Source organism: Apiospora phragmitis (assembly GCF_038363925.1).
Source record: "Apiospora phragmitis strain CBS 135458 chromosome Unknown utg000010l:1.0-9815664.0:1.0-9183399.0, whole genome shotgun sequence".
In the NCBI taxonomy this organism is placed as follows: domain Eukaryota; kingdom Fungi; phylum Ascomycota; class Sordariomycetes; order Amphisphaeriales; family Apiosporaceae; genus Apiospora; species Apiospora phragmitis.
The window spans coordinates 5,540,986-5,562,233 of NW_027117409.1; the positions used below are offsets into that span (position 1 = coordinate 5,540,986).

At 52.8% G+C, this 21,248-nt stretch overlaps 3 protein-coding genes across 3 annotated transcripts; all 3 read right to left on the reverse strand.

The window, feature by feature from the left end:
* Nucleotides 1-55: 55 nt before the first annotated feature.
* Nucleotides 56-1,323, reverse strand: PG994_011444 (Cellulase; the record flags this gene model as incomplete). Its single annotated transcript, XM_066862853.1, has 2 exons — nt 56-312; nt 351-1,323. 2 exons carry the CDS (start codon nt 1,321-1,323, stop codon nt 56-58), a joined length of 1,230 nt encoding a protein of 409 aa, XP_066711963.1.
* A 1,102-nt stretch (nt 1,324-2,425) lies between these two features.
* On the reverse strand, nt 2,426-4,193 carry PG994_011445 (uncharacterized protein; the record flags this gene model as incomplete). Its single annotated transcript, XM_066862854.1, has 5 exons — nt 2,426-2,920; nt 2,993-3,445; nt 3,543-3,764; nt 3,825-4,063; nt 4,118-4,193. The coding sequence occupies 5 exons, from the start codon at nt 4,191-4,193 to the stop codon at nt 2,426-2,428; spliced, it is 1,485 nt and encodes a 494-aa protein (XP_066711964.1).
* Nucleotides 4,194-12,564: 8,371 nt separating this feature from the next.
* Nucleotides 12,565-18,349, reverse strand: PG994_011446 (Serine/threonine-protein kinase RIM15; the record flags this gene model as incomplete). The annotated part of the gene is made up of 2 exons (XM_066862855.1): nt 12,565-17,799; nt 17,855-18,349. The coding sequence occupies 2 exons, from the start codon at nt 18,347-18,349 to the stop codon at nt 12,565-12,567; spliced, it is 5,730 nt and encodes a 1,909-aa protein (XP_066711965.1).
* Nucleotides 18,350-21,248: the final 2,899 nt, after the last annotated feature.

Genomic DNA, 21,248 nt, shown 5'->3' on the forward strand with positions numbered 1-21,248 from the left:
ATACAATAATAGTAAGAGACATTGACCTCACCCAGGGTCGACCTGGAAGACAACCCTACAACTCAGCAGGCGGGTCGTCCCTTTTGCTGCCACCAGCAATAAGCTCCGTCATATCTCGCATTCGGTAGTCCAGGACCGGTGTGACCCAGTCATCTTCCACCAATGAGTAGCTCTCTTTGGCGTTATCGTGGGGTTTCCGCGGGTTGATGGCCCAGTAGGCAAAATCCGCGTCGAGAAACTTCAGATACCGCAGCAGGTTATTCCAATAGTTCGCGTCGCCGAGCCCCGGGTGCTGCGGCGCCCCGAACTCCCCTATCCATACCGGCGCCGTGTTGTCTTCGACCAGGTACGCCCAATTGCGTCGCATCGCCTGTATGAAAGACTCGTAGCTTCGCTTCGAATAGCGCCCTCCGAGCTGCCCCATCCGGACCAGGCATACACATGCGCCGTATAGACGAGTCTGTTTTCCACGTCCAGCTTCACCGGCCTGGTGGCGGCTCCGTGTATATCGTTGTTGGACTCGGTCCCTCCCACCACGATGAGCCAGTCATCGTTCATCTTCAGAAGTCGGTTGCCGCACTTCTCGGCGGCCGTCGCCCAGCGATCCCACGTCATGGTGCCCCAGACACCACGCACCTCGTTCCGCAGGTCGGCGCCGATGACGCGCGGGTTATCCAAGAATAAGCGCATGACCGTCTCCCAGTGTTGGATCCAGTCCTCCTCGGACTGCGAGATGCTGCAAAGCGGGCCGAGGTGGTCGTTTGCCCAGCCCGCGTCGCAAGGATCGGCGCCGCAGCACCATGTAGCGGACGTAATGTGGTTGTTGATGATGACGGCGATGCCCTCGTCGGTCAATGCCTTGACGCAGGCCTCGAAGACCTCCAACGCGCGCAAGCCGGCGAGGTCGGGGTTTGCAGTCAGAAGGTGGGGCAGGATGTGCGGGTTGAGCATGACCATCTCGTCCGAGTAGGGCATGCGCACACTATTGAAGCCGAGCTTGCGGATGGTCTGGGCGATGACGGAGCGGTGCTGGACGTCGAGGCCGCCAGGGATGTAGAGTTCGTCGCTGGCGCCATACCAATTGACCGAGGACAGCTTGAAGCGGCGGCCATGGGTGTCGACGATGTCGCGGCCCTTGGTGGAGAGGGGCAGGGAGTAGGTCGCGATACTAGTTTCGGGGATCGGAGGCGGAAGCGGTCGTTGACTGAACAGTCTGGCGTCGGCATCTGGCGTCCAGGGCTGGCCGAGGGTGGCATCGGCCTTGCACAGATAGTGGAAGTATCCTCCTCCCAGGAGCAGGAGGCTCACAAGAATCAGCATCATGACGGTGCGCCGGTTCTACGCAGGTCGCATCCTTGGCCGACTGCTTAGGGGAAGGAAGAGAAGTCAAGCAATACTGGATTGATATGGACGGAGAGAAGATGGAATGGAATTGGGCGTGGATTGATAACGACCAACCCTAAAACCAAATACACGGCAAATCTAGAAGAGAAAAGAGTTGGGCTACGTTGAAGCAAGCAAAGCAAAGAATAAGTACCTAACAGCCTAACACGAATCGACGTGAGTAAGGGGCTAATTACGTCGTGAAATATGGGGGAGCAAGCTGGAGAGTTTGTTCCATCGATTGAAGATAATAGGCCCGGAATGATGTTGATCTTGCTCCTGACACGGGTGATTGACTCTCTCTGACTCTCTCTCGCTCTCCTCCCATGGGTCGCTCTCCTGTGACAGAGTTGAGGGTTTGGGGGGAGAAGCAAAGCTATGGGCGTCTGGGGGGCGCAGCGGGCGCGGGGCTGTTAAGGCTAGGTAAGGCTAAGGGACCAGGATTGGGGTTTCTCAGGTACCTAAGGTTACATGCCGACACTACCTACGTGCATACTAAAACAAATGGACTCTTAACGACGGGACGTTTAAATATGGTTGTGGTATCTTGATTTCATTCATTTACAATCCAATCGTGTCATTACTCTCTCTCTCTCTCTCCCCCTCTCTCTTACATATATATATATATATATATATGCCCGCATGAGCAACATCGACACGAGGCCCTTCCCCTTTCCCCTTTATTCGAGGCCATATCAGCGAAATTCCCAACTGGGATTGCATCTCGTACATGAACATGGCTAACGCTCCTGGATATCAATCGTCCCTCCCTATACGCCATGCTGACATTTAATGAAACCTTTTTTGTACCTAGCCGTGACCACAGTATACACAACTGGCCAGGATCGTGAGAGTGCCTGGCCAAACAAGAAATTTGACATGGAAACATGAATTGCGCGCACGCGAGTGCACGTTTTTTTGTGTCTTTTGACATATTGATGTATTATATTGGATCATGAGAGTTGCCCTGTCTTCTGGCCTCATATCCTATTCATCCCAAGTGGGTCGACATAGCCGTCCGGGACTTGTCCTTTGCTCGAGGTCAGCCGTGACGGTGCACGAGGTGGGGAACTCGGTTGATGTTGTTGGAATGGTGAATCTCCCTCCCAAGTCCCCGGTGTTGCTGCTGCTTGCGCCATCGGCGAGAAATTGTGTTGTTGTTGGTATGGCGACCCCCCTCCCCCCAGGTGCCCTGGGCGGCTTGTTGCGGCGGCCTTGGCGAGGAGAAGGATCGCGAGTGCGGTTGGTATCGTGTGGCCACGGCCCCGGGCCCGAAATAGTCAGGCGTATGGCGTCCATTCCGCGGGCTCGTGGGCGACATGGCAGGGCTAATCGGCGTTAGTCCAGCTTCGGCGTCTTTTCCGGAATCATGTGACAACATTTCATAGCTACGAGGATCGCTCTTCAAATCAATACGCGCATCCATGGAGACGAACTCCTTCTTCGCACGCTTTCCTCCCGTCATGCCAAACGTCTCGAGCCAGCCGGTCACCATTGACCAGCGTCCGAGGAGGAACAGAAGCCAAATGCCGTTCATCTGTCGTCGTGTCAGCTGCTATTCCTTTCCCACTTGACACCGTAGCCGGTGGGGTAAACGGGGGTAACTCACAGCCAGGAGGATAAGAACAGCCACTACCGTCGGGAGTGGAACGACAAGGTTGCTGGCCAATGGGAGACATGTGTTCTTCTTGTCTTCCTCGGTCTGGTAAAGGCATTCGATCCAAGCTAGAGCCCGGGTGCCTGTCTTGGCTGCCTGGACCACGTTGTCCTGGAAAACGAATATGACGGCGAAGAAGATAACATCGCAGATAATGATCAGGACAATGACGATACCACGCCACTGTAGCTGAATGACGCGCCTGACGCGACGGTACGCTTGTCTTGGGGTCATGGTACGGATACTGGCCGTATATGACGGCATCCCAGAACCCTCGGTGGTCGCGCTGCTGTCTGCCAACGATGCCAGGTAGACCTTGATACAGTATCCAAAGGTCGCGAACTGAATAATGACGGTGAGACCGGCAAAGACCAACAGCGGGATCCAGAAATCCGCCAAGCTGTTCTGGTGATTGATGTGGCACGTCTGTCCGAATCGGAACGACACGCCGCTCACCATTAAGGCGATAATCAAACCCACGATGGGGGATGCCCCAGCCTACCACCTGGGACAGCCACATGAAGCTCCTTCCGACCACTGTCTGCCAGCAGATCTGCAGATGCAGGGACAGAGACCGCAGGAAGACCCACATGACTCCGGCCCAACCGCCCCCGATCAAGAAGGCCCCGGAGGCTGCGCACATACTGCTCGAGTCCATGCCATGAGGTGTGATGGCATTGAAACACTGCTCGGGTTTGCCTGCGAGCGGAATAATGAAGCCAAGCTATATAGAACATTAGAAAAGATTCCCCTACCACACCGCCTCGGGGCGGGAGTAACTCACGTTCATGAACATCACAGCACAGGTGAGACTGATACTAAGATAATGGCGATGCGTTTTCTCAACCGGGAGAAAAGCCCATGATGCTAGTAAGAAGACGCAGCAGACCACACCCGCCACATTGATCCAGTTGGCAACCTGGCTGGACGACTTGAAGCTGTCGGGATATGCCCAGTCCGTCATGGGGCACGGTAAGCAGCATGTCAAACCTGCGACTGTTTGACATAACCGTCCGTCCACAACTGTAAAACTTTAGCCTTGCGCAAAACACTGGATTTCGATGTCTTTCTACTTACAACCACCCGTAGACGGGAACTTCAGCTCGTTTAAGAAAGGCGCAGGACATGGGATGTCCGATATGTTGAATGACATGTTGACGATCGACCAGGGGGTCTGCACCCTTTGTTGTACTCCTAGCTAAGTCGTCCCCCGATACTCGATATAGCTCTGTTGAGAATATATATATACAGGACAATATTGTCCCTTGTAGCCTCGCAATGTCACGGAGCGGCAAGAAGCTCGTCACCGCTACACTTTCGGACACGGTTGGGGGGTAGTAATCGAGTGGTCGGTGGCGGTTGTATTAGTGTTGGTGTTGAACTAGTGAGTTTGCGCCGAAGGGTCTCGGTCCAGACATATACTCCCACACGGCGATAGGACAAGATATACAATGCGTCAAGTAAAGGATAGCGGCATAAATAAAGAAGCGGTAGGCGGCGAATTAGACCCAGGGAGCCCGAGAGGGTGGGAAGCGTGACAGATGAGAAACAAGGAGTGTTGTCGGTCAGTTAGTATTCATGGCTCGAAAGCCTGCTGCTAATGAGGCACTGCTCACACAAAACCAAGAAGCGGCATAGGAAACCAAGACATGGGAGATCCAGACGTTTGAAGGTCACACGCCTCTGCGTGATGGGGGGGGGGAGGAGGGCGGACGCCCATATAAGTTATCAATATCTGGGGATACAACTAAGGACAGGCAGGCCCTCGAAGCCGGTGGGCCTAGGGAGCAAAGACGGGTTCCCGCCTTTGCCATCCAGCTTGCCAGGAGTACAAATCACTCGAGCTGCGCAGGGGCCTATCCTAGAACTAGGGTGAGAGTGAAAGTCTTTTCTTGGTGATGATAGGCAGCGTCTCTAATCCTTGGACAAGAAAGCAGCCGGGGCCGGGGGAGGAGGGTAGCCTAGCCTAGGTGCATATTACATGTACCTAGCCTAGTACAACAAGTACAGCCCAAACCGGCGAATGCCTCCATAACGAATGGGACCCTTGACGCGTTCTTGTTGCTGTGATGAATAAGTGGCATCGGGCATATCGCAGACGCAGACGCAGACGCAGACGCAGACGCAGACTTGGAGGCGGTGGGGTGGGTACTGCACACCAACCAGCCCGGCAAGCCAGGCTCTGGCGTGTAAGAGAGGTGAGCTACTATGTAGCTGGTGAGGGTACTTTTTTATTTTATTTTTTTAGTCGAGTATGGATGCGAAATGGGCCAAGCCGCTACGGGGGGGGGGGAGAGAGAGTGGAGTGGCCGGGGGCAGGGCCATCGATTAATCGACCCATCACCCATCAAGGCTCGGGTCCTGCAAGCCCAGACTAGAATCAGGCCCTGCTTTTTTCTCTCCTCAAAGGACTGGGTATCCTGGAAGGCAGGCCTATTGGTCAATCCAGGGCTCCGTGCTCGAGCATGCCGACCAGGTGGATGGACACAGTACGGCTTGGAGGGTGATGCACCAGCTGAGAGTCGAGACGAAAATGCTGCAGCTTATTTAGCGAGCTGGTGCTGAGCGAAAAGCTCGATTCGGGGCCTCGTTGGCTGGAAAGCAGGCTCTTGGGTGCGAAAAGGGGATCCAGTATCACCCTCTCGCCAGGCCATCTCATCGGTATTCCTAACCCGACAAAACACACTGCCTTACCGTACATTGCATACGATACGTACGGTACGGTAGAGGTGGGTATCTGGTGGAAGTAAACCCACGACACAAGAGGGAAACAGTCCCGGGTGGCTTTTGTTCGTCCGACTGCTTGGATAGGAATAGCTGGATCGTGCTGAACCGGCGAACTCCAAAGAAGAGCATCCCATATTTTCCCTACTTGGGAACGCAACCTGCTCTGCTTATTACTACCCCTCCCATTCAAAGAGGCTGATAGCTGCAACCCTCACCTGCTGTCTGGCACAACTTACAAGTGCTGTAGATCTCCGACTTTGGAGAACCCCGAGGAACAATATCTACCGAGGCATGTGTGCCCTTTGCGAGTACAGCCTGCCTCGCCGAGGACACACCTTGACACGCGCATTGGGCCGAGAGGGTGGTATGACGCAGGGTCTGCTAATGGTAACTGGCGTTGGGCTTTGACTTAGAAGTTGCGTTCTCTCGTATTTTTTGTGGACAAAGGGAACATCACTGCCAGTAGTCAACAACAGACACAGTCTCGGCAGATGGCCTAAGATGTGGTCGGATCCCGTCGCTTAGGTGCTAGCAAACTACACTACGTGTGCACGTGGGAGGGAAGTGGCTTCTGGAAGTGGCTCTCTTTTCTTCTTATTCTCCCCTCTTCCTTGTCCCGGTAGACCATGGCTGGATGCGATGTAAGCATGCGAGTTTCGGGCACAGAAAACAAAAAGTACGGCACTTCTGGTGATGAAAGGTATTGGTGCGGTAAGACATGGACAGCAATTGGAGACTGGATAGGCGTACATACAGATTACACGGGCTGTGGTGACAGGTGGAATCGTTCCAGTGCTTAAGGTACTGCAGAGTTGTGTCGGTGTAACGTTAATATGGCAGGGCAAAAGAAGAAAAAGCCTACCTAATCTACGGATATGTACATACATACTCCGTACATACATACATCATTAACGTTAGCGACTGACGTCCCTCTAGGCCGACCCGGCGATCACCAACCAACCGGCCATGTAAGCAGAGCAAACCAGTGAGCACGGGAAGAGCCGAGCCTGAGCATCCCTTCGCCTCTTCAAGACTTGACTCGGACAAGCCGCCAACAACACTGCCAGGCGGCATATTCCACTACCGTGATTGGTTGGATTGGAGGGAACCGGCAACATGCTGCCTCCGCTCATATTATGCAGAGCCCAGCCTACTCCAAGGCGACAAGGCTTTTGAATAACGACAGCAAGGTGCAAGGTGAGATGAATGATGGTGGGTTGTTCGGACGGATACAGATGCATTGGAATGTCTCAGCCCTGTTGCCAGGCCCCTGGGATCCAATCCAGACATGTACTTTTGCTCCCTGCTGCTGTATTCACAGCTCGCTCTGGAAAGGGAAACATGACACTATTGCCACGCATTGGCCTCGCATTTGGGATCTTTGTTACCAACGGAAAAAGAGACCGGCCACTCTTAGTGGACACGCAATTACATCCAAGGGTAGAGACAGGAGCGTTTTATTGCCAGTCTCATCCAATGACGAAAGGGGATGGGAAAATAAGGAGCACAACAAGGCTCTCGCCGACATCCTAATCCCACCACCACCACTCAGTGCCCCTCCAGCTTCCTGAGTGCTGAGTGAAGGGAATGCGCATTTGGATTCTGCCCTCTCAGGATTCAGCATGGGCATCTACGTGCCTGATTGGTCCAGATCCCAGTACCGCCCGAGAAGAGCGAGCCAGTCAGCCAGTGGTCAGCCAGTGTCTGCTGCAAGTCTTAGATGACGAACAGATCGACGACAGATCACACATCCGAGCCAGCCAGCACGCCAATTTGCTTCCTCCTCTGCGGCCGCCTCTGCGCCGCGTGAGCTCGCACGCCAATCGCAACGAATCTCGCATTGGTATTAGTAGAATCTCCTGGATTACGGCACAGAAGGTCAACGAGATGAGGTTATGCAATGGCTGGAAGATTGCAATCAATGAATGGCCTTTTTACCCGTGTCTAGGTACTTAAAGTATCTTTACGCATTCGGCAACTTCTAAGAGGAGACCTGTAGAATCTTTCTTCAGCATCCTTGTCGTTATTAGAAAGGAACACTCTTCCCTGTGCTTAATTCTCGTCCCCTGCATCCAATCGTGACATAGCAAATAGCCCGGCCAGGACCGTACGTGACACTGTACGGGTTGTGTTCAGGAACCGAAAACCCACTCGTCGACTCCAAGACTCACTAGGCCAGCAACCAGCTCTTCGGCCGATGCACGGCTCGATTCGGTCGATAAGCATGCGGGCAATTGTACAAGTATGACCACAAACTGTTGATGTCAGAGCAGGTGGTATCTTGGTCAGATTTAGGCGTCTTGGTGCGCGGCAGGATTGACCGGGGCGCATTCCGTTGCGTGCCTGCGTATGTAGGCATCCACATGCATCGCCAGGGGAGGAAATGAGGCAAATTTCGAGCGAACACCACCAAGAGAGGCCATCGTGCTACTACTATGTACGTTGGTGGTGATGAGTGTTATTAGCGCGATAGACTGGCAATATCATATCACGTCGTCTGAGCGTCTGCGTACGATTATGCCACGTTCTATTGTGCAACCACAGGCAGAAGCCACGGGCGCCAAAAGCAAGGATGAACTCGATGGGTTCGGGTATGGGTGAAAAGGGTGAACCATTGAAATCCTACGGGACCAAAGAACTAGCTCGGGGAGAAGGAGTGTTGGTGGATGTGCGTCGATCTGTTCCTGAACAAACAAGATGTGTACAAGGCATGATAAGCCCTTGCCTTATTTGTTCGGGCTTCCAGGAAACCGAGAATAGATCGTCGCGCTGCTAATTCATCAAACGATCCGGCCATCCCACTTTCCCCCATTTGCGTAACTGACTTGCGCAAGGGACCTTGCGTGTTTCCGTTTCCGTTTCCGTTTCCGTCGAGGGCGACCGGCGACCGGCGACTGCAGCGTGTCTGCCGAAACATCACCCGGCAGTCTACGACCGAAGCCAGAAGAAAGAGATGAAGAAAACCCGAATTGAGATACCGCTAACGAACCAAGTCCAAAGCTATAATTCTTCCTCCTTGCCGAATGCAAGATAGCACGCCCTTCGGTACGAGGGCCAAGAAGCTTATGGTCACAGTGGTCTGGGTAGTCGGCCTCGCTGTCAGTTTCAACTTCCAACCCCTGCCGAGTCACTTCGTACGATACCACCATGCATACTGTAACCTAGGTGGTTATTCGGCCCGCCGGGAACGTCACTCTCAAGTCTGTGTTTTGGGAAGGATCTTGTCATCCCTCCTCCTTGTACTGTAAGTACGTATATGTATGTAGATCTGCAAAGCGTACAATCTGTCGTCAGTTCAGTAGCACTGCTAACCCGGAGTACTACTATAGAAGCTGCCATGTAACATAGGAGCGCAATGACGAAAGTTGCTCCGGGCAACTTGCTAGGTTACTCTGGACTTCGCATGCGGGCTGATTAGATTAATCCTGATAGAAATACAGTGCAGAAATCACCAAATGGGAGACTAAGTACCTACTTATTAGGCATGTAAGCATCTCCATCTTCTTATTAAGGAATTTGGGGTCACTAAGGTTTGCAGTCTGACCTGAACCACCTCTGTCTTAGCGACCTCTATAGTTCGACCGGCGTCCTCATGACCGACCGTGATGCGTAGGACGGGACGGCGAGGCCATTCGTCTGGATTTCTGGAATGTTTCGAAACCACTAGCAACAGGCTATGCATGCAACGTCCTCGCTACCCGGGAAGCCCCTTGAGCGAGCGAGGCACCAAACTTGATGTCTTCAACGTGCCAAAGTTTCGAGGGCTGTTGGGGGAAACCCCCATGCGTCGGAACTTGAACCACCCTCTTGAGTGGTATGTGCGTGCCTGTCTGCTACATACATACTCCGTATATACCGGCACCCCCAGACTAGAAGGAGAAACAGTGCTGTCTAGGCCACCCCGTGTTTCAGCTGGTCCCAAAGTCTAGAGCTTTTTGACTATTTCAGGCGTCGTCGAATTCAGGTCAGGCTTCATTCAGCACGTTATCATCTCAACAATCCAATTGACGAATACGCTCATTGCCATCTGCCAGGCCAATGGAAGGATGCAATTAGCCAATACATCACCTGTGTATGAACCTAAACCTGAACGCCACGCCCCGTCGTCGTCGGCAATTCTCTTTCAGTATTTTGTAGATGCTCTCCAACAATGCCCCAAACCAGGGAGGGGGCACAGAGTCGGGTTCCGCCCTTACCCGTTGCAAGATGTCTCGACTCGTGGCGGCGGCAGAGACAAAAAGCAAGCGAAGGATAGTCTGGCTGGTTCATGCGATACTCGAGATGTGAAACCTTGCGATGCTAACAAAATTTGGTTCACGACGGTAGGTAGCAATCACGTTGCAGGGTGCAGTTGCGCAGCCCAATCAGGCACAGTCGGCGATGGAGACCACATTCTCCATCAACCCAAAGGCATAAGGACAATGCAACCCTCGTTCAGCCTTGGAGCAGTCATCGTCGTGCCCCAATCTCGGTGTCTGCTAGCTCACAATACCTCGAATTGCAACGGAGACCGGACTCCCCCGGGCACCTAGGCTGTCGTGGCTGATGGATCTGTATATCTTCCAATTCCATGTAGAGACTGAGACATGGCTTAACTTCTGGGTTAACTAACCTGTATACCTGTATGATACCCTGTCGATCATTGATTATTGATCGCTGAATCATTGATGATCTAACTGTTTCCTCCTCGTTTCTCCGTCCAGGCGGGATGTTCGCTGCAGCCGATAGCTAGTATGTGATTGACTGACCGGGGTTGGTTGTCGAGCACGCCTTGTGGGAGGAACCCACTGTAAAGACGCAGGCTGGCAGGTAAGATGGGCCCCCCTGACGATTCCTGGTGAGATCTATCAAACTTCGACAGAAGATAACGACAGAGAAAAAGAAAACACAAATACCCAGAAATAGCCATCAATAATAAAGTACATAGATGCTGCTGACGACCCGAGGCTCCACGATCATGTCATGACGGGCGGCGGCCTGCCAGCCTGCACTGCACACCTTCCCCATTCATCCCAGAGACCGAGCCTCGATGTCTGCGCCTACCAATTTCAGCAATAAGTCCAGACTCCAGGCTTCCTCCCTGTGTGAGCATGTACTTACCACATTGCAGCTGCAATAGCGAGGCACAGAATGCCAAATCCTAAATTGAAGAATCCTCCTGCTAACTTACATGAGAAGCGAGCAGGGATGAAACGAGAGTGGCGGACCAGACTGGCGGGTTTTTCTTTCTTTCTTTCTTTCTTTCCCAGGTTTTTGAACGAATGGAAATATCGAAACAGGCTGCTGTACATTTAGACGGGAGGTAAATAGTTGCGTACAGATGACGACGGCCATGTTACGAGTAGCCAGGCAAGTCCAGCTGTGAAACCTCCATCTAGCCAGCAGTGCCAGCTTCTTTTCCTTCTTCTTCTGGTCCCAAAACTCTGGGCATCTCTGGGGGTTTTCTCTTCTGTGTCATGGTGATGATAAGGCTTTGCTTCTTCTATTGCGTACTGTCCGCATCAAACTCACATACTTGATAGGTAACATGCTGAACTACACGACATGGCATACCACATACATAGACATGATCCTCTCACCCTCCCATAGCCAACCCCGGTTCCCCCACCGGTCCGATTGAATCCATCCCACATCCACACACAGACACACACACACACACACACACACACACATACCGTCTAGAGCCCCCAGCTTTTCTGGGGCGGAGCATGGGCATCGGAGACATTGCCCGGGGTGGAAAGTGCGAAGCCGGCCACTTTTTTCCCTGCCAGCCAGCCAGCCCCGGATCATGGGTCAGTCCCTCCGTCGGACGGACCTCGCTGCAGTAGCGTGTCCTTTTCTACGGGATCCAAAGGGATTGGTTGGCGACCACGCGGGCACGAGGCGGACAGGATCCTGTCGCGTGTTGTTTATGTTGGCTAGAGGGTTTCGCGTAGGATCAACCTGGAAGACGGACCGAAAGACGAAAAAGAGAATGTCCTCATTATGTTGGATGGTTACGTATGACGTTGGCCAACGGGGATAGTTACGCCCAACGGTCTGGACGAAATTGTTGCTGACTGGGGCAGCAAGGGTTTTGATCTACTTGTACGCACGTCCGATAGTAGACGAGATTTAACACTCTCATGTTCTTCTGACTTTGCTCGAATTGCTATGTCCCCTGGAACTGGTGATACGCATACTTCGTATCCAGGCTTTTAATATGTGCACTGCAATAAATACGACCCTTAGGAACGTCGTATGGTCACGAATGGGATCAGTTACGTATGTGTTATCTTGGACAGTCGAAGAAATCAATGCTACCGCCGAAGAGTTTCTTATATTCATCAATCATGTCTCGGAACTTGCATAATGGCTATCGCTATGACTATCTTTCAATTGAAAACGAGTGCTGCTCTTGAGCCACTCAGACCCTAGGCCTCCGTAAAACATATCGCCTTTTCCGATAATAACTTGCTTGTGAACACTTTCTCTACGCGAGTGCAAGAAACGGCTATTCCCGACGGCGCATGCCATCAAGAGAGGACGACAAAGTCCCTCGTAGTGGCCGGTGCCCTTATATCGGATGGGCATAGCTACGATTCCCCGTTTGGCCACACCCAGTGCCAGTATCGTATCTGCCCAATTGGATGCTTCTCCTTACTTCCATGAGAAAAATCCTGAACTCCCAAGATCTTTTCATCAAGTACATAAGAAGCAGATGCAATCTCAGCAGGACCATGCTGTTCAACGCCTCGCTGTAAATATAAATGGAAAATCGTAAGCTAGTAGTGTGTTCCCGTAGACCAACCTCATGTCTAGATCACCCGCATGACCGTATCAGATGATTTGACCGTCGGTCTAGGACTTGGGTCCTCCTCAGGTGTACTGCTTTTGGATGGCTCGTTGGGGCGTGGTGTTTCGTCAGGGTCGCCCTCATCATCCATTTTGCCGGGCGCCAATGACTCGGGTGGTGTACGCAGCACCGAATTGCCAGGTAACCTTGCTTCCCGGACAGGAGATGCGTTTCCTTCTCTCGACGGAGTCGCCACCTGCGTAGTAGTTTCTGGTGTGATGGTGTTATCTGACATCACGGCAACGCTATCGTGGCTGTTTGCTCTCATCATTTCGATCCCAAGTTTGGAGCTGGGTAAGTTGGGCTTCCCACGATGGTTGTTGCGTTCCCGGTCCCGACTTGCTCCTAACTCTTCGTCCTCGTCATCGGCAGAATCGCTGCCTTCTCCTCGCCGTTTCTCGAGATTCTCTCGCCTAGACCTCAACTTCTCTAGTGAACGCCGCGTCATCGGCGCAGTGGACTTCTCCATCTGAGCCGGAGCCGACTGCTGTGACAAGAGCGGGGCCGGCATGTCCGGAGAACCGTTAGCGTCGGGCACAGCCTCGTCCTGAGCAATTCCAAGTCCATCCCAGTCGCCGGTAGCTTTACGACTCAGTACGACAGGAACATCATCGGTTGTGGCAGATTCCGAATCTCCGAACAAGCTCGAGCTGATTGAATCCTCCCTACTTGATCCTCTAAAGCTGCTACTAGGATGCTGGGCGTAGCCGGAGGAACCCGAAGTTGGACTGTCTTCAGAACGTAATCTCTCAAGTTTGAGCACCGATGGTATTGATGCTTGGTGGTTGGTTGAAGCACCGGCTGTCACTTGTCCAGGAGAAGGTGGCTTCCACTGGCAAAGGTTGGAGAGGACTTCAATCAACTTGGAAGAGCTGATGGGCTTCTCGACGAGCGAATCAAAGTAGTGGGGAGCTTGCAGCTCTTTCAGGTACGCCGTAATGGCTACGATAGGAGTATGGGAATTGACATTCTTAAGTTCGCGCACCATTCGGGCAAGATCGGCACCACTAACCTCGGGAAGTTTGAATTCGGTGAAGATGATGTCAAATTTGATTTCGCTCATGGCATACCGAACGGCCTCTGAGCCAGTGGATGCTGAAATGGTTCTGCAGCGCAGCTTCTCCAGAAGCTTCTCCATGACCATTCGTGATACCGGGTGATCTTCGCAAATCAGGACGTCTAAAGATCGAAACGTCGGGCTGTCGAGGTTGATCGCCGACATCCGCCTCGAGCTCTGTCGGCGTCTCTGGACACGAAGCAGGGCATTTGCTTTCTCGCCCTCATTGTCAGAAGAAGATGGTGACATATCAAACACTTGGCTTCGCCGGTTCCGATGATGGGCAAGCAAATCAGACGCCACCGGACTACCCTCTTGGGAGCCAATAGTCAGCGACCTCGACCGGGTCGAAGAATTGCTTGTCTTCCGCGGTGTGTTGAGAGGCTTCTGCGGGGAGGACAACGCCAGCGGTGGTGGAGCGCCCCTACCCTTGATGGGAGACGGAGCAACAGATGTTGTTTTTTGGACAGCAGCAGCCGCTCGCGGGGAATCAAGAAAGCTGCCAGGCTGCAGTGAGCTGGTAGACTGCTGGGAAAGGCTCGATCCATTGCTGGAAGGCTTTCGCCGGCTGTCGGGACTTTGGCCGGCGACGAAGGAAACGAGCAATGGAGATGATGGCTGCGAAGCACGGCTTGGAGATGAGCCCGCCTGGCCAACACTAGAAGGCGAAGCAGGCCGGTGGGTCGCCTTAGCATTGGACAAGCTTCTCTGTACAGGCATAGAATGGACGGGGCTACCATCCAGAGTGGGAGCCGGGGAAGTTGGATTATTCGACCCACCCGGGCTCCCGTTAGATCGGTGTTGAGCCGCCATGGCCTGGGCTTTCAGCTGCTGAATCACATCCTTGTTGGCTTTCTCCAGTACTGTAAGATTTTTGAATGCAAATGTTCCGAAGTCGTCTGATCCCATCGGCTCGCTGAGCCTCCGGCTCTTCAAGTCGCGGATATGCGGGGGGATGTGTAATGGCATCAGACCACGCTTGATGGAATTGACATGAACCTGAGATCGCACGCGAGATAGCGCATCGTGTGGCCGGTCTGGGTAATCGGGCGTGGGCGCAGAGGGGGGCGTGGCCTGGTCTTCAATCTCTTCTGTGAAGGCCTGTAATGTAGCGCCACGAGAGTCGAAGTATTCCGTGTCCTCCGGGTTTTCGGGCTGAGGCACAAATTGAGCCTCGTCCTGCAAAAGTGTATCCCAGCTAACGCCTTCGAACCAGGCATGGCTTCTGATCTCTTCCCCGCCCGAGGCGAATTTTTCATCCCGATTGGAGCCAAGACGTTGTCGAGGGTCCATGCAGAGTAGCTTGTTAATCAGATCTTTTGCTTCTGGGGAGACGTCGAAATCGGCCTCATCCGGCCACATGATTTTACGGGCAAGGATATTCTCAAAAACGTGCTCTGCCTCGCTGGCATGGAACGGGGGGATCCCGTAAAGGAACTCGAACAGAATACAACCGACTGACCACCAATCACTGGTTTCATCTTGCCTCTCACCGTTGATGGTTTCCGGAGCGAGATAATCTGGAGTACCGACGAATCGCCTATTCGTATCCTCGGGGTCGAACAAGGCCATGGGCGGGGGCATCATACTTGATTGCGGCGGCGTATTGCGGTGGTGCTCGCTACTGTGAGTACTCACTGGCTGCAAGGTTGGGAGATCTGGAGATGCGACACTCGCACAATCGCTAATTTCGTCATGCGGAGATCTGACGCTTGATTGCGATAGCCTCGAATGCACCGCCTGGGTTGTGTGGTTGTCATTCAGCGAAAAGTTGTTCATCATCTGAGATAATGTTTCGCTGCCACCACTGTCGCTACGCTGCCCCGAGATGCGACGGGGCTCCTGTTGGAAGGATCCTAGACTAAAGTATGATGGTTGACCGAGGTTGACCCCCATATCAGAAGGGGTCATTTGAGGCGTAGTGCCAGGTGAGTGATGCGGAGCGTATAGATCCATCGACGCAGATCTTGACGAAGCCATCGAAGTAGACCGAGCGAAGGGTCCAGATTTTAGCAGATCAGGGGTTTGCTCTGGATTGCTGCAATTCAATGCTCGCTTCTGTCGCCCTATAAGTCCCATCCGCGACAGACCGAAATCCGTCAACTTCAAGTGTCCCTTCTGGTCAATCAGCAGATTGTCTGGTTTCAAGTCACGATGAATGATGCCGCGGTCATGAAGATGCTCGACACCAAGTATTACTTCTCCAAGGTACTTTTTCACCCAATCCTCGGGAAGTCCTCCAAGCACTTTGATAAGGGAGGCACAATCGCCACCGTTGAGGTACTCCATGACAAGGTAAAGATAGTCTTTGCTCGAGAACGTCCAATAGAGCTTTGCAACGAACTCACTCTCCCCTTGCCACATCATGATAGCTCGTTCGGCTTTGACATTGGTCACTTGGTTTTTGGCTACCATGTCGGCCTTCTTTAGGACCTTGATGGCGAAATATTCGCCCGTTGACTTCTTCTTGGACAGATAAACACTGCCAAAGGCGCCTTTGCTGATTGGTTTGATAATTTCGAAATCTTTGATAGACGGGGGTACCGCCCGAGCCTGGGGGGCAGCATTGGCGGGGTTCAATCGAGGTGAAGGCGGGTGCCGGTTGATAAATTCGGGGAAAGCAGCAGACGACTGTCTGCGGTGATGGTGCGGTACCGATGCCGGAGAGCCAAATTCACTATGGGGCAGCATAGGAGAGGCCTCTGGAGAAACGATGCTGTCTTGGGAGTGCTGAAAGCTCCTGGGCTTGAGAATACGAAGAGGAGACGATGGCGGGGCATTTCGGCTCGGTGATTCTTGACGATGTGGTGACGATGCGCCCGGAATTATGAGGCTTCTCCTTTGTTGTTGCCGTGAGCTTGTAGCACGCCGTAGCCCACCGAATTCAGACATGGGAGAATCGGTCCGAGGTTGGCGGGACATTACCGAGGAAGATCTCACGCTTCCCTCGCTTTCTGCCGTATCGCTCTCGAACATGAGGGATTCGCGGCGAGATTCTCGGGTCTGACCAGCGACACTCAACCCACCACGCAGTGATCTCGGCGTTGAACATTCCCTGGGACTACTTGACCTAGTGGATCCAATAATAGAGGACGGACGCTGCCTGTCGCCAGGTTCTCCGAGGTCTGCATTCTTTAAAGCCAGAACTAGCGAGGAAGGCGCATCAAACGACCCAGGGAAAATGGCTTCTTCTGTTGCAGCTGGTGTCACTTCGGATTCTTCTGATAGATCTTCGCCTTCTGTCGAGTCACTCAGTCGTCCGGCGGCGATCCGGGCAGCTTTGCGCATGGCCTCATCGATGCAATCCTGCACAAGAACTGCAAACTCGACCCGGATTCGTTCCGTGTACTCGAGAATTCTCCGATATCGGAATACAGCTTCGACCTTTTCTTTTGCGACTCTTTCGGTATCTGCACAAAGAAGCGCTAGCCCCTGTTCTTGTTCTAGTGTATTTGACCCAGGGGACTGCCACTGAAGTACTTGGGAAATCCGGGACTCTGACTGCGGCGATTGAGTCCGAAACTCGCCAGAGCCTTGTGAGCCCGATTCTTTGATCGCTGGTGTGCTAACCTCTATGGAAGTATCGCACAGATCGAGTAGGAGTTCCACGATTCGTGCTTGTGGACGGCGGACGGCAAACGACCGGGAGCGGTGGTGGCCAATTGTAGTCGACCGATCCCGCGATGAAGCTACAGGCGATGATGTCCCCGGAGATGATGTGGTCGAGGTCGGACCAATGGACAGGCCCTTGTATTCAGCAATGGGCAGAGCGGCCTGCTGATCGCCCGACAGTGGCCGCGCTTTACGAGCCTCGAGAGCGTCAAGTACTTTGACAATAGAGTGGCGATGCTCGACCAGGTTCTCCTGGGCCATCTGGACGTCCATCTCGGCCCGATGCTCCTGAAGGCAAAGATCGGTATGTTTTTCGAACCACCATGGTGGGATTTGGCGCTCGCAAATACGGCAGAGGACAGGCAGCGGTGGTGGGTGGTTTGCAGGATCATCATCCCCGGACTCAGCTAGCCTGGTCAAATAGCTTGCCAGCACTTCGGCACCGGAGCCTAGGGAATCTACTATCAGTGGTGGGAGATCGATCTTGACTTCTCGGGGTGCGATCCACGGCCGTATCATCCACATAGTCTATGAACCTGTTAGTTGTGATATCGCAGTTAAGTATGTCAATACCCCGGCTTACATGACTCTCCCCGCCCGTAGCACGGTCATAGACCATGATACCTTGGGCTTCCAGCTCCACAGTTGCCGGTTCATCCTCGCTATTCTCTGGTTCACCAAGCTCGTTGACCGCAATCAGTTTGGATAAGGGGCCTAAGTAGACGGTAAAGCGTATGAAATGACTCCGTGAATCGTCTTGCTTCATGTAGGCGATAGCATCGGCAAATACACCCTTGTCATCGCCAATAATAAGATCAGCGATGGGAGTGCCTTCGAGTGTATCTGTTTGAGTGCCTATAACATCAACCCACGAGGGGCTGACCCAGCGTATGGTACCGTCAAGGTTCAGGTCTACTATGACATTGAGAGTCTGCTCTGCCGCCTCTCGAAGCTCCTCCCTTTCTTCTCTTATGTCCTCGCTTAGCGTCCGTTCCATAGCACTGCCGGCAGCTTCTGCCCGCCGCAGCGAGCTCACTGCTGGCGGGGCCAGCCTGTCAGGGTCTTGGACTCGATCCATGGTCGCGGCCCCAAGAATGACGGCAGCATCGGAGGGAGGGAGTTGGTATAGTTTGAACTGCTAGGTACCTCGTGGGTTGCCAGTCGGGTGCCGTTAGGGGAGGGTTGTTGTATTCGGTGGATCGACCAGCCGGGCGTTGCAAGTACGTGAATGGCCAGTGACGACGTCCTGGCATAAAGCCAGAGCTACAAACTTGCAGAAACCCGAGGCATGTCGGTAATGCGGCGGCAATGGCGAGGACGAGGCTCAGATCAGGCCACCGGCTCGAACAACAGAGTATGTGGTTCGATGGTCCAGGGTCTATCTTCTTCTTTTGGAAGTTGCAGGTTTGTTCCTGAACAGGTCAATGGGCCAAGGGCGGACAGGCAGGCCAACGAAAGAGCCAAGCTCCAAAAGGCGAAAGAAAGTAGGTTATTGGCGGGTTGGGTAGTTGGAGAAGTAATAGAGTGCCACCACTGAGAATCGTATGCGCCTGGTGTTTGCGGTGGTCAAAAGCAGGCCCACGTTCACGTGGTGTGGTGTTCTGTTGTGTTGACGGCAGTGGGAGGATTTGAGCGACGGGACGCCAAAGGGACTGTCTCGCGGCTATGCTGTGTGTGCAAAGAGGCAAGAACTAGTACTAGGCAACGATGGGGAGATAAAGTACAGTTACAGTACAATGGAGAGACAGCTAGGGTGAATTGGAGATCAATGCCTCGTCTTGAGAACGAGCATGAAGAGAGTGTTGGGAACAGTCTGATCGCAGGCGATGGCCAAAGGTTAAAAAGAATATGTAGAAACTTTGCTCTGCATCCCGCGTGTCTGGTGGTGCTTTTGGTGTCTGTTTGGTGTTTTCCAGTCACTCTCAGTCTCCGTCTCCCGTCTTTCCCTGCTGCTGCTTTGCTTTCCCTGCCTGTGCTTTTTAATAAGGCCTGTCCATCCTGCCATTCATGCCTGGCACTGCTCGACCCCCCTCCCCCTGCTAGGCATTCTGCTGCTGCTATGGTCCCCACCGACGGATCCCTTGTCCCAGCCTAATGAAGTAGTGCCTGTTGATTGGGCTATTAGTGATCGGCTTTCTGGCTCATCTTCACGCTTCGATACAACCTTCACACACAACCTCACAACCTTAGGTCCCTAGGTCCCTAGTAGGTAGCACTCACGCACTAGCCAACCTACCTCATCCGTTATCCATCACCCAGTCAGTCCCGTATGCAGCCCTCTACTACGTCGCCTGCCTCATATATATAGCAAGTGTAAGCTTACTTCGTGGAGGGCCTGCATGCATAGGATGATCACGAATGTTTCCAATGCACTCTTACCCACTCCGCCATGAAACACGACCCCAATGGCTGCCGACGTGCGTCAAGACCACTGAGACCTGAAATCATGTGGTGAGCAGCGGTAGTGCAGCCCGTTAAGTAACGTGAAGAGCTACATGCCTTCTTACGTATTCGTGCTAAAAAAGGGCAACTCCCCAAGTGAGCATGTGTGATGCAAACAGCGCCGAATCCCCACCCCTGGCGGCTTCGTGTCTCTACTGTACCAGCCTGTGTAGGCCTAGATAAATCAATTGGCTTACCTACAGTCAGACAGCAGCCCCTACCCATCGCATGCTAGGTAGGAGCTGTGAACTGCTGGGTGCCAGGCCATATTGAGACGGGCAACCCAAAGTGGGCTTCGTATTTGGCCGGGGCGCACTGCTCATTCTATGTAATGAGCAGCTCTCATGATATGCTTGAGCTTCCTCTGATATAGTTGTTGATGGAGGGATGCGTGACTCAATGGAAGATATGGTATCCCATTGCCCCGAGTAACGAGCTTCTATTCCGTCTAGCCCGACCTTCATCCCTGATTGGGCCCCGCGAAAGAAAAGGAATGCGAAAGTTCGTTTATTGATACCAGGCGTATGGCTGTCGAGCTTTTCATGTGTTTCTGTGTCTCGAACTTCCAAACTTTAGGATACAGCCAGTAACCTATGAACTGTCAACTCTCTTGCCTGTTGCTGCTGCCATCGCTAGGTAGTGTCTAAGCACGCCTATAAATGGCACATGCTGTTATTAACGTACCTACATGTAATCTTTGACATTGAAGATGTCGTACTAAAGGTAATGCTTTACCTCCCGCCTACATGATGATGTACATACTTCCTGCCAGCCTACATATTCTTGCATGGGCAACACACGATCCTTCAGCAGCGTGATAAGGTAGAATTGGAGCAGCTGGTCTAGCGTATCTAGTAGGTCTTTATTGATTATGCGGACCAGGAATCGAAATGGATGGATCTGCGAATACGCACTCAGCACGTTAACGTTAATACTACTACGACGGCCGCTAATAACATAGTCTTTCCACGTGATCGTGTAAAATATCGTGCAAAAAAAGCTATGAACGCGTGAGGGGGGAAACAGTCGATTCAAATTGCGGCAGGCAGGGGTGTTTGACCCAATGGGAACAACGTCCAGATTCCCCAATCCACTTGACGCGGTGGTGGAGCCATTTGTTTATGGTGTGTACAGTAAGTTGGTTGCTGCTAAAGAAAACAAAAAAGTTGTTGCGGGATTGTGATGTGATGGATGTGATTGCAGGATATTGAATCTGAGTAAGATAGATGTAGATACGTAGGTGGGCATATGAGGAATTGATCTGCTCGTTTATTATTGCCATACCTAATACTTCAGGATGTATCTGCTTCATCGCCCCCGATCGCCTATCCCATCCTACATCTACATCGATATCCATCTTGTACGAGAACTGTATGGGGGAACAGCTCGCCGATGAGGAGGTAGGGTCGGAAGAGCCGGTGAAGTGGGCAACAGCAGGATTGGGCCAGAGACATGACGCACGCACTCCCCCACTGTTTAAATGTTCTCCTTACCTCACAACCAAGATATGTCTAGGACTCTAGGCTACATGTAAG